Raw genomic sequence first — 15,919 nt, forward strand, 5'->3', positions numbered from 1 at the left:
GATGGACTATTGGTGTGTAATTAAATGGTTTTATTTCACAAAGTATGAGTTACTGCTGACATGCAAACTTCATCCCCAGCCTCTTTTGAACTTGCTACTCCTGAAGCTGTCTGTTCTGTTTTTCAGTTTTGCTTTTATTAAGATGACTTTGAAAGAATGGTTCTTTGATGGGATCTTGTATGAGGCATCTCTCTTGGTGCAAGTTAAGACCTGTGCTTTAAAACATGGAGTTTGCATCTTAATCAATACTGAGACACAGTGAATTAATGTGTGTAGCCCTGAGGGAATCTTCTTGGTATGGGATTGCTTTCTGTGCCTCAAAGACCTTACACCTGCAAGGCATAGAAGCACAACAATGACACAGAGCTTGTGGGTGAGCATGGAAACTCAAGTCTGTGCTCTACAAGTGTGTCTTACTATAAATACAGGGACATACCAAAACCTCTTTGAAGGGCTACTAAACTGCACATAGTATTATTAACTTGGTCTGGATGAGTGAGCTGTGTTTTGATTCAGGAACGTGCCATGACCATCTTGATTTGCTCTGCTTCTCAGTTCAGCACAACTCTTGCTGAATACAATATTGTCGAGTTTCTGCACTTTAACTTGCTTTCCCATGCATTGCAAAGACAGGTGGGAATACTGAGTCAAGCAGGAGGCTGAGAAGTGGGAACATTCTTTGAGGGAAGAGGACAGATAACATATTTTGAGTTACTGTGCATGTTGAAGATTGCTTAATATGAGCAACTGCCACTAGATTATCTGCATTCAAGCATGTTTATTAATAGCAGTTGCATTTCTATATCAACCCATCTGCTGGAAGGTTCAAAGCAAATCGGTATCTCTGGCTATTTATGAATTGATTTTGCCAGCTCTTTCTCTGCTATTTGTTCTGCTTTGATTACTATAATAAAACAAAGATGGTAGTATTATTTTCTAAGCCTTGAAGACCAGATGCAATAAAAAACCTGAATGTGCTGGCAGTTTTTACACAAATATAGAAATCCCACCAAAGCCAATGGCATTTAAGCATGAGCTTTGCAGAACTGGAACATAATGTTCAACCAATAAAGAATGAGATGAAAAACCTGGCTTTCCATTTTTATTAGCATCATAAAATCAGTGCAAGTATTTTTATATACTAAATAAAGCCCTCTAATGTGAAGATTGAGACCATTTTTGGTCCCTCTTGTGCCCCTCATGTACATCTTCCAGCTTTCTGAAGTCTTAATATGACCTAACCCTGCCATACTGCAAGAAGCTCTACAGTCTGCTGCACATAAAGCTAAGTTTTAAAATTCATATATTTAGTATGTCTTCGGGTACTGTGAAACGCTGGAGAAACTAAATCTAGATGTAGACTTATTGGTGGAAAGTAGTCATCCTCTTCTTACACATGCTTAAAATTATAGGCTGTTTGAATATGGAAGGAATTCCCAGCACTCTTTACTGTTTTGAAGGACAGATTATGTGTGGAATGAGCCTTTTTCTCCCTCAGCCTCCTCTTCAGACTAAACACACCCAGTTCTCTTACACATTCCTCATAAGATTTGTTTTCCAGACTCTTCACCAGCTTTGTTGCTCTCTGCTCCAGCATGTTGATGTCTTACCTATATTGAACTGAACACATCCCTTGAGGTGTGAGCTCACCAGCACCAAGTACAAAGGAGTGATACCTTCCTATACCTGCTGGCCACACTATTTCTGATACAGGCCAGGATGCTGTTGGCCCTCTTGGCCACCCGGGGCACACTGCTGGCTCATATTAATCCAGGTGTTGATCAGCACCCCCAGGTCCCCTTCTGCCAGGCATCTTTCCAGCTGCTCTTGCTCAAGTTGCCTGGGCTTGTTGCAACCAAGCTGCAGGACCCAGCACTTAGTCCTGTTGAAGCTCATACAGTTGGCTTCAAACCATTGATCCAGCCTGTCCAGGTCCCTTTCTACCCTTGAACAGATCAACACTCCCTTCCAATTTACTGAGCATGCACTTGATCTTCTCATTGAGATCATTGATAAAGGTATTAACAGGAGTGGCCTGAGGAATATCACTTGTGACTGGCTACCAGCTGGCTTGAATTCCACTCCATACTTTAAGGAAGTAATTGGGAATGGAAATGCTGTTTTCCAATTAAAGGTTAATACCATGTAATATCTGAAAGGTGTGATTGTGGAGGTTACCTACCCATTAGAGAGATTTTGTCTGCCATGGCCAGAATTGGTATGCCTGACAAGTGTGATGAAGTTTGGGATCTTTTTGTCTGGAATAGTCTCTTTATCTGCTCAGGAATCTGCAGTTCACAAAGGAATAATGTACTTTTTGAGCAAAACTGAGGGCCAGTGGAAGTCCTCGTAGTACTTTCTTTGCAAACTGATGGCATTTATTTATTTGTCTTCTTTCTCTGGCTCAGCACACACAAATTGATTGTTGCTCTTGTGTAGCAAACAAAGCTTTTGCAGGCTTATTAACAAACAGGCAAATAGGGAGGGCCATCCCATCCAAAAAATACATCAAGTACGTTGCTCAGTGCCTGTCTGGTGGTGTGTATTTATTGTATTGTGTGCAAATGTGAATGTGTTGTTGTAATCTGTGCTTATTCATGAATGCAGCTGTATGCTCCATTTTCTTCCCTTTCTTTTCCAGCTGACCAAGGCCTCTGGCCAGGAGAGCAAATGCTGGGTTCTAAGTGTGGAAGTGGAGCTATGATAAGGAACTGAGTACAGCATCCTCTGCTGGGCCAAGGTTGAGGTACCAAAGCAGCAGAGTGCTTCATCAGATGCTTGATGCTGAACATAAACATCTGTAATCAGTTTTGGATGGGTTTAGGGTTAAACAAGTAATCTCTCTGAGGCTGGTGTGACCACTTCAGGAGTTACTGAAGTGTTTTGCTGAATGAGAATTGGCTTGAAGACTGGTATCAGGACACTTGGAGTGGATTTGGCAACCACAAAACACAGGCAAAACTAATCCTGCAAGGGTCTGATTTAGGTTTTGTGTGAATGGGTAACTGTTCCGTGTCTGAGTGTGTCCCATTAGCTTGCCAGTTAGAACACTGAAGGTAGATGTGTTCTCTTAATAATGAATTCTTCTTGTAGGAGGATTTTTACTTCATGAGAAGGCTTGCCAGCTTGCTGTCATAGCACCTCCTGCCCCATCTGGCAGCTGTGTCCGTGGAATTACTAATTTGGAACAGGCTATTGGTGGCAGACACTGCTAGATGTTTTCTACTAGATCGTGTGTAGTTTCATTAGAACTTTCTGCCCTAATAAAATGTAAATAATATGTAAAGAGACTTTTCCTATGCATCCCTCGGTTACAAAAATATAGTGATTATTTTGTGAATGAAGAAATCTTTCTTCCAAACAGAATCAGAATTGCCTGATTCCATAGATTAATCTCATAATAGATTAATTTTTAAATTCACATGTTATTTTGCTTGTCATCTGCCAGAACAAAATGCTAGCTTTTGCAGGCACTTGCTATGCAGCTTGTTGTCCTTGTCACTCTTCCTCAAGTACCCACTTTTTGTACTGTGACAATTTTAGCACTTGGAATGCAGAACAATGCTTTGTCCTTATGTGGCTCGGTAGCTCAGTTTGCGCATATGCGAAGCAGAAATGCTTTGGTTTGTGTCTGAGAAAATGAAGGATAAAATGGCAGTTTTCTCCAGGTTGTTTATGGGGTGGCACCGGTGGGAAATGAGGTGCCAGGTCATTCTGCTGAAGAGAGGCAGGTGTGCTGGTGGGTTGCTGAGTGTCCCTGCCTATGGCAGGGGGTTGGAACTTGGTGGTCTTTAATGTTCCTTCCAACCCAAACCATTCTGTGATTCTATGGCAGTAGAGGCCTGGGCTGGTAAGGACAGGTCTTCTCATTTCAAGCTAGAAAAAATGAGCTGGAAGTGGGAGATGTCAAATTCCATGAGCACAGAGAGCCTTGTTTCAGGGCAAGATTAGTGAGTAACATTTTAAGGCCAATTTCTTTTAGAAGACTTTCAAAAGCATTTCATAATTTCTTGTCTAAGGAAAGGTATGTATGGAACAGCCCTCATAGCTCTAATATTTACTGGTTTTAAGCGCTAAAGTCTCTGCACACTTAAATTTGGACAATTAGGAGTGGTGACACTGAGAAACAGTGTTATAACCCTCAAACTGTTTAATTAGCTAAGATCCCCTCAGGGATCACAGCTTGCTTTTCATGTTACACAACAAGACTTCAAGTGCAACAAAGTTTAACATTTTTTGTGTTGAGAAGTTTCTCAGATGTCAGTCAGTGTTTAGTCATCAAAAATTCAACTGCAGTGATAAACACAAGAAATCCACATAAAAGGCTCCTAAGTGATGGGAAGCCTGTGCTGTATTTAAAGCCCTCAGTTTCAGAGGAAAAAAGCTGTTCAGTAGTACACTTAATCAGGTCCCATCTTGAAGCTTTCTGAAACCTGGTGGAAGGATTCCCAGGGATAACATCAAGCTTTGAATGAGGCACCAAGTGAATTCTCTGGGGTTTTGCTACTTTTTTTGTACATGCAAACACAACTCTTTATTTTTCACATGCAGGAGCCTAAATGTTTCACATAGCTGCAAAATCAGGGCAAGATTTTGGTCCAATGTGAAGTGTACATATCTGCTGCATGTACCCAGAAGATGCTACTGATGGCTGTAGCCTGGTAATGCAGCAATAAGGGGCAGGGGAGATGCACAGTGTCTTGTCTTCAAGTGGTCCCAACCCCTCTGAGCAGTGCTGCTGATGCTGATGATGCTGGGGCAGGCACTGCAATGGACCCCATGCACTAAAACACTTCCAGTGGAGCAGCAGCAGACATGTGGGCTGGGTTCCTCTTCCTGGTTTTCCTGAGACTGGTAGAGTAAGAAGTTACACTGGTTTGTTGACAGTTTATTTTGTTGGTGGTGTTTGGGTTTGGTTTTGCTTATTTGCTTATTTATTTTATGAGAAGTGGAATCTGTTGACAGATGCTGACAGACAAAAATGCTTTGGTAGCATCCTTATGCTAAACCATCCTAGACAGTAGGGTCTCTCATGTTTGATTTCCACAGAAAAATAGTGTGCTTTGCACATGAAATTAGTATCTTATGGAAGTGCCTGGATTATTTAATTTAACGTAGCACCAGCTTGTACAGACCATGGACTCAGACATCAGGAAATGATGATGAAATATCCCCATAGCTGTCACTCAAGATACTATGTGTGAGAAGCTCCTCTAGTATAATGCTGAGCCTCCTTAGTACCTGCCTGGAAGGCTTTTAGAAAGATTTCTCAGAGGGGAGATTTGTGTGATCCCTTCTTCTTGGAAAAGACTTATCTAGAATTTACAGTAGACTTCATGCTCCGAAACTGCTGATTTTAAATAAATGTTGCTTAAGGATATTTTGAAGGCTTTTTTACAAACTGCTGTATTTTGTTTATTAATTACTTGAATGGTGGTGCTCCAAATGGTTTCTGTTTTTTATAGCTTTCTATCATTATTTTAAGCTTTTAACTGTTGCACAGGTTTTTAAAAGTACAGAACTATGCTGTGTCTTCATTTTGAACAACTCCAGAAGACTGCTTGATACCAATCTGTGGTTTTGCTTTGAGTGTAACTTGTGATTGCAAGTAATGTTCCTCCATGTTTTGCTCTTGCTATGAAGATAATACAAACTGTAAAAGAACATTGTTCTTTGGTTATGCACATTTTACTTCTGCTGTTTGGCCTGATGGCTCTTATCAGCCACTGACACTATGGAACCACTTTATAGTGAAACCTTTGATGTGGCCCCTCACCTGTACCTCCTCTCTTCTCTCTGCTCAGTAGATCAGCTTCATGGTAGGTGGGCTTTCTGTACCAGAGGAGCTGTGACTTGACATGTGCAATGTGGCATTGCACAGCACTGCCCTAGGAGCACTGAGAAAGAGACACTATTTCACTTGATTATCACATTAAGTTGCCCCTTCTGAATTCACTATAAATTGGGTCTGCTATGAATCTGAGCTTCAGAGAAATCACTGCTGATGGCACTGCATAGATTATTGCACCCTAATCTTGCATGCCTCTTCACAGAGCTTTCTTTTATTCTTAATTTATATTTCCTTTCTTGCTGCAGTTTTTTTCTCTGTTTTGTATTGTAGGATCGGGATATTCACCCCTTGAAGATGATGAAGATGTGTATGCACGCAATAGATATAAAGGTGAATGCTTTGCTTATATACTAAAGAAGATAAGCTGATTGCTGAGGGAAAGCTTCATTCTTGTCCTTTTTATGCATTATAAAATCTTGGTGATCCAGCTCCATAGTTTTTCTCATGGAATTTTAGATCAAGATTTAATTTCTGCTCTTTTTTAACAATGGAAATTCGACCAAGCACTGATCACCACTCTTTTATACATCTGAGTAAGTAACTTTTGCACTGTCTTTGCTCTTGGAAGACCTGGTTGTTAAATCATGAAAATCTAGGAAGAGCTTCTCTTTCTTCTTCATACATCCCGACAAAACCATCAATGATAAGCTGACTTAAAAACTGGGCCTGATGGTAATGTATGTACATGCAAGAGAACCCGATTTTCATGACTTTCTTTCCCTGCAAAATTGCTTACATTACAGGTCAACCAGCGACCTGAAGTGCCAAGTGAAGTGTGTTTAACAAATGAACATGTGTATTTGAAAAACAAATTATGTAGCTGGATGAATGAGTAAAAGGAATGACAAGTTTATAATGCAAATTCAGGTTTTCTTTCCTATTAGAGATTAATCTACAGGTCAGCAAGATGGAGAAGTTTTTTGCCACTGCCAGTAAATCTTCCATTTTCTATGTCCATTTTCTTGGAAAGTCTGCTTCTTTCTCATACCCTTCTCCTCTGCTACAAAGCTGAGGAGGGCTGGACAGTAAAGAAATTTAGTATTTAATTTGCTTCTTTAAGTGGTAACTTGTTTCTTTTTAGTAAATTAATTTGTGGGCATGATAGAATTGTAAAGTAATAATTTTGATTACTTAAAAAACCTGGGCATTGGTGTCTTCTTGTTACTGGTTGGCTGCAAAGAATCAATCGACCTTAGGTAAGTAATGAAGTAGTTCAGACATTTATGACCACGAGGAAACCACAGGTGCTATGGCTATGTATGGCTTTCATAAATGTCCTATGTTCCTCCCAGTAAAATACTGCAGTATAAAATTTTGCTTTCCAACACATGCAGAAATATTTCTCTAAAGATTTATTTAGGTAAACTCATTTTTCTCTGCCTTTTAACATGTAGCCCTCTGCAGACACATAGAAAAGGAATTTCAGAGATCATGAAGAGAAATCAATGCCAATTCATGCCAGGGCAGGCAAGTAGGTGAAATGCGAATTCTGTGTAATTTCCCTTTATATTGCAATCCCAAATGGATTAGGCTCATGTCAGCCAAAATACCACCTGGGTAAGTGAAACACAGATATTCACACAGATTCATTCAGATATTCACACAGATATTAAAAACTGCCCCAAGTTTGGAAGCACTGCTGCCAAAAGCTGAAGATCAGACAATGTGAATCTTAAGAGCAGAAACCATTGGAGTGGAAAAGGCTCACACTGCATTAGCATTCCTAAATAAGTTGGGATTGGGTCAAAGGAAGTGGAGAAAGACAAAGCAAGGAAATATGGGCTAAGTAGCTATGTTCATAGCTAATTCTTATATATGCAGTCCAGCATTTTGGGTATGGCCCATTCTTCAGCAAATAAATCTTCCCTGTAAGAAATAACTAAATGTATTTAACTGATGTCTACATGCATTAGCAGCATTGGTTTGTCTTTGCATATGTTCTCACTAAACAATGGAAGCGACCACACAAATTCATCCTTCTTGGCATCTGCAAACAAAACATAGCAGTTTACTGGGGGGGGAATTGACCTCCTACCAAATCCTTTTGTCTTTATCTGGATGTTTTTCATCTTGCTCAGCTTTCCAGAGAAACTTCACTGAGACTTGCTGTGCCCACTGCATTTTTAAAGACTTTTTCTCTTCTTCCCTAGTGAACCCTCAGCTTTGTTTGCTGTTGTGCCAGCAAGCAACAGTAGAGCCAGTCACTTTGTATGCTGTGTGTGAAGGAAATGCTCAGCTGAGAAAGGAGTGAGGGGCTGGGGAAATGATGCTCTAGATAAATGCTTTCCTTCCTGCCACTTGGCATGGGTGTCTCAGATCATGTTTGATGAGAAAGGGCTTTTCAAATACAGCAGTTCCTGTGTTCATCATGGCTTTAGTGCCACTGTTCTGATGATCCTCATTCCTAGTACGTGTTCTCAAATACTGTAATGGTCAAATGGTGGCCCTACCTGTAGAAGCAGCATTGTGGCTTCAACCATTTCTGCTTGCTGACTGCTTCCCAGTGCTTTCAAACAGGACTAAGTCTCAGAAGTATTCTGCTATTACCTGATAATGCAGGCTGTTGTATTGTTGAGGAATGTCACACAATTTCTACGGAAAAAAAAACCGCTACATAAATCTTGGTACCTAAAAAATTAAAACAAAGTGAACAGAGCCCAGTACAGATAGTGAAGCTCCAGAAGAGGTGCCTGGGAAACCTGTAGCTTTTCTTAATCCCAAAGCCTTCAGCAACAGCCTGAAGCAACAATCTTGTCCTTTGGCAGGGAACAGCGCGTGACCTGTTGGGGCCCCATCCAGCACTAATACTCTCCATAAATACTCCATGTAGCTTCTTAGACTTTGAAAGCCAATATGTGCCTTCACTTGAAAATAAACAAACTTTGATCTAAAACTTTGTTATATCGTTTGATCTGTTTTCAGGAAAATAAGCTTTTCAAGTTAGCTGGGTTTTTTTTCAGTGACATCAGTTGGTATAACTCAAATACTTGAACTCAGAACCTTATAAACCCTTCTTCACCCACCTTCTTCTAATCACATTCCTTTCTAGAGTAAGAATAATAATGTTTTAGATCAAACACATGTTCCTCCTAAGTTCTTTCAAGTTATCTGCATCCAAAAGCATGTCTGGTTTTGTTTTTCTTTATGATGGTATCATTTGGTCCAGTAGAAGACATATTACACCCCCCTAGGAGCCCTCCTCTGTTTCTCTCTGTAGACCACCATAGCTGCAATGACACTACACAAAGGGCTTTTACTTATTCAGTATTCAGTTTATGCATTAAGCTGCACTTGTGAGCTGTTAGCAACTTTTTAAATAGATATATCTGCAGCAGTTTCCTCAAGGCAAGCGTGTTGGTAAAGCCACAAAAATTTACAGAAAAACTCAATTTGCGATGCCTGAAACAGCTGCTTTAGCTTTTCCTTAATTACTGTTAGCCTCTTTATCATGTTGCAAAGTCTATTTGCCTTAACACCCTTTACAAAGGAAACGTGCCATGTGCTTTATATATGTGGAAGACCTGAGGCATAAATATTTTGAACTGATGTGCTAAAGTGTTACCAAGGTAATGCTGAGGTAAAAGCTCAGCCTGGCTGATTCTTCAGCCCCCTTGTGCCCTTTCAGTCAGTGGTCTCCTGGTAACTTCAGGTTTAAACCCTTCTGCAGAAAAACTGGGTATTCCTTAGCTAAGGAGATCCTACAGCAATTAAAAAAAAAAAAAAAAAAAAGTAAATAAATAAATAGAAGTTCAGGGTCTCAGGGCATGAGAACAACAAATGAGGTGAAAAAGCTGGAAATTTTGCGTATGAGACCTCTGAAAGGGAGATTGTAGAAAAGCTGCTGTTAACTCAGGAGAAGAAGGATTTCTCCAGGAGGTGAATGAGTCAGAGAGTGTCTTTGTGAATCTAACATGGGTGGTTTTCTCCAGAAAGTGGTTGGATATGGTGCCTTAGACTGCAACAGTGGTAGTGGGGTAGGCAGCCAAAGAAGCTGCAGAGATGGGTTCTATCATTACTCATTGCTTCAGTGTAATTCCCATGAATTAACTTCTATTCTGGATAGCTCACACTCCCCACTTGCTCTCCCAGTTGTAATTTTGTTCACAGCAAGCATGAAAAGTGTGAGCTGCTGTGATGCAACTCGTCAGCAAAGTGGTCCAAGTCAGTTGGTAGGTTTAGGGTTTTTTTATGTCTTTTCATAACTATTGGATGTGAAGGGTAGGAAATAGTTCTTAAAGAAAACTCAAACAGAAACCACTCTTCACCAAACTACCTTTTCATAACTGTAAGGTAAATAATGGAGTATTTAATTGGCTTTTTTGGACTACTTGTTTCTCCTGCCTCTGTTAATGCATACTTAGTGACACTGGAAATAATACCACCTATGCAACTGTGTACTGGTGAAATACAAAAATAAGTATGTCAGTATAATATGACTGCTTCAGAAACAGACTAGTCTAGAGGAACGTGGTCTTCATCTACTCAAAAGCTTGACAATTAGTACCTAATTTTAGTCCTTAGATGGTTATTTCAGGACCTGCACACCAAACTGTAGTTTCCATTGGGAAAGTGTAACTATTTCCTAGAGACATTGCACACTGAATATATATTCCATGTTTGAGAAATATAACAGTCTGTATTGATTTTTGTTTGTTTATGTGATGGGATTATCCATATTTTGTAGAAAAATGTATACAATAACTATAGGAATTAAGAGCTAGATGTGGATATCTGCCAGAGATACTCAAGAAATTATTTTTAGATGTCTCCTGTGATTTCATAAGGATGAAGGCTAAAACTCTGTGTTTTGTTTCGGTTTTTTCCACCAGCTGTCTTTCTGACTTTGAAAGTTTTGTCATGTACCTCCCATATCATACACTGTCACACAGGTTTTCAGGACCTGTCGTTTTCTCTTTTTGCCTTGCAGTCTCACCCTTCCTTCCTGGCTCCCTCTTGATTTGTCCTTTTGAAATCCTGGAGCTGAGAAGGAGGGAGCTTAGTCACTCCATGTATAGGAAATTCCTAGTGAGAAGCTGCCTGCTGCAGAAAAAGCGTGGTACACCCTGTTGTCAAAGCTAAAATAGATTATGAAGCTTTGGCTGGGAAGAGAAAGTTTCTATCTGATACCGCACTCATCAGTATCACAGTATGGTGTTAAATCCTCACAAAAAGTAGGTACCCCTATCCTTAATATTTTGCAGTGTAGCCCTGACCAGTTATACGAGGTTCAGTTTTATGTACATGTGTTTCCCTGTTTTCCCATGAGTTCAGTAGGAGCAATAGCCATGAAGTCCCAACCAAATTCCATCTTTCCTCCAACTTGGCACATCCATCCATGTCACTCCCCTGCTTCCAGGAGCTACTAGAAAGTGATTCTTGTACCTTAGGCTATATTTCCTTGGTACTAGGTCCATTCATCCTCCACCCGTCTTCTGAGGTGAAGAGTGTAATACATGAATTCCAGACCTTTGAGAACATTTATAATTGGATTTAAATTTCTGCAGCTTGCATTCCCTTTTCTGAATACGTGCTAAATTTACAGTCTGCTCATGAATGAACATTGACTCTCTCTGAAGGATTTGATAATAGGAAGTGAGGGGGTTGTGCTGTTAAATATGTGCATTGTGCTTGAATGCATCTTGCACTTGGAAGCTGCAAATTACTACCTCAAAGAGAGGAATAAGGTCAGGTCTTTCTCATTCTCAAGGGTTCTTAATCTTTTGGATTGGGCACCTGCCTTCAGATTTAATCAAGGCAATGGTATTGTGTCCATTTGCTGGTCAAAGGCTATTCTGTTGGCAATCAAAAGAGCATTTGTGTGTTTCAGTGTGGCATGGCCCAGCTGCTGAGAATTCTTGCATACTTCACAAGTTCCATTTCAGCCTTCATCCTAGGTGCTAACTTGAGAAGTAACTTTGCAAACCTTGAGCAATACTTTAGCCCTGAGTAGTAATTCTGATACTTGGAGGATGACATATTGGCAAGATGGTTGATATAAGTCACATCCTTTCTAACTCTGGGAGAGCTTAAACTATCACAGAATTCAGCCAAGGGAGTGTCTTTTGCTGCAGAAATTATTATGGCAGATTTTTGTATTTTAAATGGGCAGTTGTGAGGGGTAAATGATGTAAAGGCTACAACTACAGATTGACCAGAGATGTCCCTAATGCAAACTTTTGTTACCGAAGAGGAATTGGAGTAGAAAAAAAGTCTGGTTTTCATAAAAATGTCCACGTGGTGGCACACTTATTCCATAAACAAAGAAAAACATAGACCACACTCCATACCCCTCCAAATTTAGTGGGTGCAATCTTTGATGTTTGTAATAAGAAAGAGCAGCTAGTTTTTGCAGGGCTGACCTGGTGTGTAAGACTTAGTGCACCTTGCTGAACTGTTACTTTTCCACTTTGAGGATTGGTGGCTTTTTAAATAAGACCTTTTTTCCAATTTCTTCTTTGTGACCTTGAATAAAGTGATTTTGTGTTTGACCGTTCTCATTTTGTAAAATACTATGAATGTTTTTCTCTTCACTGTGCTAGAAACACCGTGGTGCTCGCCCATTAAGGTGAAACATGGTTATGCAAACTGCAGGACACCCCAAGGGGAATATTACAAGAATGTACTGGGGACAAGATGTGATATTCGCTGTCAAAAAGGCTATGAACTGCATGGTCCTCAGCAGCTTATTTGTCAGTCAAGCAAACGCTGGTCTGGGAAAGTGCTGTGCAAACGTAAGTAGCTGTGAAATCTGTGTGTGAGGCTTGTGCCTCAGATACAGTAGACAATAAACTTCACTTGCCTTTGAAACAGTAATCTTGGGCTTGTTACCTGCATATCAAACACTGACAGGATACTTGGATATGTATATTTGCTTGTTGCTGAATATCTTACAGTGGTGCATGGTGTGGTAAATATCATGAGTGGTACAAATACTCTGAAGACGGTACACAGAGATGGGGAACGTTTTATGAGTGTTGGATTTTGATTTGGGGGAATAATTTTACAGCTGAGCCATAGAGCTGCTTTAACATATTGCCCATCTTGGATTTTGTGTCAAGTGTCTAAGTGGGCTCTTGAAGTAAACACTTTCTGAGGAGGAATAGGTACCTGTCATATTTTTCTCAAGTAATATTGTATTAGGCCACTGTGTATGTAGAGTTAAATTTGAAATGCAGCTAATAAGAGCAGTTTGAAAAGCTTCATGTGGAATATGGCTTTTTCCCACTCGTGGCTTGCTAGCTGCTGCCTTGTTTCTGCATAATACGCCAAGTTGGCATTGCTCTGAAGGGGGACAACAGGCTTCCAGACATCTTTGTCTTCTATTGCAGAAAAGCGCTGCCCCACCCTGTCCATGCCAACCAATGGGGGCTTCAAGTGTTTGGATGGTGCCTATTTTGGCTCAAGGTGTGAGTACTACTGCTCACCTGGGTACCAGCTGAAGGGAGACCGCATCGTAACCTGCATGGATAACAAAGTCTGGAGTGGCCGCCCAGCATCCTGTGTTGGTGAGTGGGATGGGGAGCTGGCAGTCTGGGAGCTCTGTGTCTTGAGGTATCTGCTGATGCCTGAGTCCTCCAAATGAATTCCAGAATGCTCTTTTATCCACTTCCTGGGGGAAGAAAGCAGCTGTCTTGAGGAGGCAGAGAGCAGTTTTTGAAGGGATACAGAATGCTTCCTGTCACTTAGTACTTTGTCCCTTAAACACACATTATCAGCTCCAAGCATTACCACTTCAATAAAGATGAGGCTGGTGTAAATGCTCAGTGCTTTACAGAGCTTATAACAGCCTTTGGTGATCTCCTGGGTGATTGCTGGTAGTCTGCAATTACTGTGCTGTTATTCTAGCATGTTCTCTGTGTTGGAGTCTGCCCTGCTCTCTGCAACTTAAAGATAGAACAAGTTTGAAACTAAACTCCTTGTCTGAGCCCCTATGTTGTTTTTCAATCTTGGGATTATGGTTTTCAAATACATCCAGGGAATATTAATGACTGTAGTTACCAGCATGGTTCCAGTGAGCTAAACTGGATTTCAGCCTTGTTCACATTAGTTATGCCAGCAGCTTTGATTACATAGTAAGTGGTTTCCCAGGAACCTCAGCTGGAGTAATTGTTTTTAAATGCATAAATCAAAAGAGAGATAAACAAACCTTGAGATTTAACTTTCCTTCCAACTAATGAGATTCTAGCAGATAGTGAGGTCTCTGCTGCTGCTCTTTTTTTCTGGGAAGTGTGTGGTAAAATGTTCAGCAGCCACCCACAAAGGAAAGTATTTTTTGGCCATCTGAATTGGCTGCCAGTAATTTAAGCTCATGGGTGGTAGAGTATTTGTGCACAGTGTTTTCTGTGTATGATAACTTGGTTTTCCTTAGAATGCCTGTGGCTCAGTCTAGGTTAGTGACTGGCTTTGGAGTTTCTTCAGTGTGGCTTATGTTTGTAGACTTTTGTTTAGGTTTCCTGTTATTTGACCTTGTAGAAATGAAGAAATTAGCCTACTGCTTGGATCTAGACTGTTTGTTGTGTCTTTTGTTTTTATTTACATAAACAAGCTTGGTCCTTCTCAATAGTGTGGGCATAAGAAGAAAAACAAGCCCTTTTAAGTCTGAGAGTGATAAAATGTTGTCCTCTCTATTTCCTGGTACTTCCAGAACCTCATCTCTTTGCAGAGAGAGGGTGCTTATTACAGGGAGTGCTGTATTGTAGACCAGAGTAAACAAGTATGCCTTAAGCAAAAATAAAGAGGCTAAGTCATCAGTAACACTTCTTTTTTATTCAAAAAATGCAGGATAGTTGTTGCATAAGGGTATGATTGTGAATACTATTTTTTAAGTTCAGGTAATACTACACAGCATGGAGAAGACCCCTTCAAACCTATGCACCCAGTTCCTGTGTAAATAGGGATCTACACAGTTAGCAAACTGTTTAATAAGGTTATCTTCTGGCCTCCTGATAGGTAGGATAGAGATTTTTTTGTGACCAGACATGACCCTAACAGTATAATGCAGTTTGCAACTAAACACATATCCCTTAGTGTAATTCACAGAATCATAGAATTGTAGAATTTTCAGGGTTGGAAGAGACCTTTAAGATCATAGAGTTCCAACCCCCTGCAGAGGGGCAGAGAAAGAGTTTTAATTCAGTAGTTACAGAAGAGTCATCAGTGAGGTGTAGCCTCTGAAAGCTTACCAGTGACCAGGAGAGAATTGGCTGAGCAGCTCACTTTCAAGTGAGAAGTAAAATTAAGGTGAGAGGAGCAATGGAATACAGAGGTGAAGAACCTGGTTTATTCCTTACAGTAGCATTATAAGAAATCAGTTGCCCTGTGCACAGTGGGGATGTTACGTGTGGTCATAGGAATGGGCTGGTGATGTTTATGTCATTCTGAATAGGGAAGGAAGTGGCCTGGGGACACCACAGCTGATGTCATCAGGTATGGCAAAATTACTGCAGGCCTGAATTTATAATCTTCCTGAAAAAAAGGGGCTTTACCCTTTTGTACTACAGTTGCAGTTTAGCATTTTTGCACAAAACTGTGGGGCTCACAGTGGAGTAGTGAAGGTCTGTGTGGGAAAGGCATAAGGCTAGCATCGTTGCTGAGACAGGTACTAAAAGGGGGAAAAAGATACTAACATTTTTCAGTTAAAGAAAATCAGGTATGTTTTGGCAGTCACTTATATAAGTCCTTACAGACAATGAGTATTCTGTCCTAACAAAGTATACTCTGTTCTCTGTCCCCATCCTGTTAGAAGAAGGATATTTTTCATGTTGCTGGAATAAATGATTTTAAAAGATCAACGTACAGCTATTGGTTATCAGATAGTTAAAAATGGTAATATTCACTTGAATAATATTTCCATTATATCCTTCATGCACTGTAACATGGATTGAAATAGGTATTTTCCTCCAGCAGATTGAAGAATATCACTGCCTTCTATAAAGGTTTAATTTTTCTGGTGATTTTTTTAACAGAAGCTGTGGGAAATGGCTGTCACCATGCTCAGTCAGCCTTTTGTCACATCCTAAAAACTGTATTGATAGGTAGTTAACTAGCAGCTTCCAGCTACAGATGTCT

At 40.3% G+C, this 15,919-nt stretch overlaps 1 protein-coding gene across 2 annotated transcripts in view; it reads left to right on the plus strand.

The window, feature by feature from the left end:
* The window catches only part of SRPX (sushi repeat containing protein X-linked), a 46,943-nt gene that overhangs the window by 19,401 nt on the left and 11,623 nt on the right, over positions 1–15,919 (plus strand). For both annotated transcript variants that reach the window (XM_030452321.1, XM_030452327.1), the window contains exons 2-4: positions 6,122–6,181; positions 12,391–12,582; positions 13,180–13,356. In XM_030452321.1, the coding sequence (XP_030308181.1) occupies positions 6,122–6,181; positions 12,391–12,582; positions 13,180–13,356 (429 nt within the window). The remainder of the gene's footprint in view (positions 1–6,121; positions 6,182–12,390; positions 12,583–13,179; positions 13,357–15,919) is intronic.

The sequence above is a fragment of the Calypte anna genome, chromosome 1 (assembly GCF_003957555.1).
Source record: "Calypte anna isolate BGI_N300 chromosome 1, bCalAnn1_v1.p, whole genome shotgun sequence".
NCBI lineage: Eukaryota > Metazoa > Chordata > Aves > Apodiformes > Trochilidae > Calypte > Calypte anna.